The following is a 1,788-nucleotide window of genomic DNA, read 5'->3' as shown; positions in this document are numbered from 1 at the left end:
TATATATATATAGCGTATAGCGTACAAAAAAATATATGTATATATACTTTTTTTTTTAAATTTGTCAACTCGTAGTTATCCGTTTTGCACTTAGAATTTGAGTTATTAGTAACTCTATATCTATACATTACGATTATTCATAGGGCGACGAGGAGCGTGAAATTCTAATGAGCGAAAGATTTATCGCGGGCGCTTTGGCGGGTGCAGTCGCACAGACGATCATTTATCCGGCTGAGGTGCTAAAGACCCGTCTAGCTCTCAGAAAAACAGGGCAGTACTCTGGGATTTGGGATGCGTTCCGCAAAATTAGAGGCCAGGAGGGCTGGAGAGCCCTGTACAGAGGCTATCTGCCAAACCTTGTCGGTGCGTAAACGAACATCAGCTCCATGATTTTGTACAAAATATAAGTCTACTATAACTTAGTGTTGAAAAATTAGATTATCTTGCAACACTTTAAATGATATTAGATAATACGATTTCGAGGTGGAAGATGGTGTAATCTTTTCATGCGTTTCGTGCCAAATATTAAACGGATTGCGAGATAGGTCTTATGTCTAACCGGCACCTAAACTTTTTCTGCCGCTGGTGATTAATGTAGATGTATGCACGCATTCAAAAAGTTGACTTCTATTTGGTTAGACGAAAATTACCGGTAAAATTTTTGGAGTGGAAAAAGAGACTTAACTCTTGTTCGCAGATCATTGGTATCTAGCGGGCGTCTGGCAAAAATGAACGTGAGTTGAGGAAATTCAGAAACGGCATTATGAGTTCTGCAGTTTAGAGCGCCACGTGTCTTACTGCGGGAGTATTAGTTAGCGGTAAACAACATCCGAACAAGCACATAGAAAATTATTAGTAAAATGCGTTATTTGTACATGTGTACGTTGTATACACTCATTACAAATGATAGGTGTACACCTATCATATAAGGTACACCTATTGACGTAAGGGCTTTTCGTTTAATTTGAATCGATAGGCATTTTTCTTATTAATAAGAACAGCAATTAAAAATAACGATTCGGTCTATTTTGTTTTCTTGCTGTATGATTAATAAAAACAGGAATTTTTCCATATGCTGGCCTCGATCTCATGATCTATGAGAGCCTGAAGAACTGGTACCTTGAAAAATTTGACTCGCCGGGGGAGAATAAGCGGCCGACTACGTATATAATCATTGGCATCCCACTAGTGTCGTCGTCGTGTGGCCAAGCAGCGAGTTATCCGCTTACCCTCGTACGTACGCGTCTGCAGGCAGCAAATACTGGTCAGCTGCCGAAAACGTCGTTCATACGTATGCTAATTAATATCGGTCGACATGAAGGTTACCGTGGCTTATATCGCGGCTTCGCACCAAACGCTCTGAAAGCTGGACCGGCCGCCGTCGTAAGCTATTTCACATACGAGACCGCTCTCAATTTTTTCGGCGTTCAGATGACGTGAGAAACACAGCTAGTAATGTAACGTAATCTAGTGACGTTTAAAAATCGAGGACCTGAGTGACTAAGCATAATGGAAAAAAGCAGAGGCTGTCGAGCTATGTATATATTTATGTATAAATAAGGTTGAGACGCGACAATATATAGATTGTCCTATAGCCATAAACGAAATTGAAGCTAAGCGGAAATCCTTGTTAAAACGACAGCTCTGTTACAGGAAACTACTTTGGTACCAGAGAGCAAGCTTTAGGTGTTTCTTCACCACTGATTTTGTTCTAAAACTAATATTAAAAAAATATTCTATATATATATATATATATATATATAGAATATATATATGTATATATACTAT

The 1,788-nt window shown here is 38.9% G+C and overlaps 1 protein-coding gene across 1 annotated transcript in view; it reads left to right on the top strand.

Moving 5' to 3' along the window:
• The window catches only part of SCaMC (Short Calcium-binding Mitochondrial Carrier), a 17,354-nt gene extending 15,742 nt beyond the window's left edge, over window positions 1-1,612 (top strand). The window contains exons 5-6 of the mRNA XM_022841240.2: window positions 144-363; window positions 1,061-1,612. Of these exons, the coding sequence (XP_022696975.1) occupies window positions 144-363; window positions 1,061-1,440 (600 nt within the window). The 3' untranslated portion in view covers window positions 1,441-1,612. The remainder of the gene's footprint in view (window positions 1-143; window positions 364-1,060) is intronic.
• The last annotated feature ends 176 nt before the right edge of the window (window positions 1,613-1,788 follow it).

Source organism: Varroa jacobsoni, unplaced genomic scaffold (genome assembly GCF_002532875.2).
Source record: "Varroa jacobsoni isolate VJ856 unplaced genomic scaffold, vjacob_1.0 scaffold_917, whole genome shotgun sequence".
NCBI classification, from domain to species: Eukaryota; Metazoa; Arthropoda; class Arachnida; order Mesostigmata; family Varroidae; genus Varroa; species Varroa jacobsoni.
This window is presented reverse-complemented; position numbering and strand designations above follow the sequence as displayed.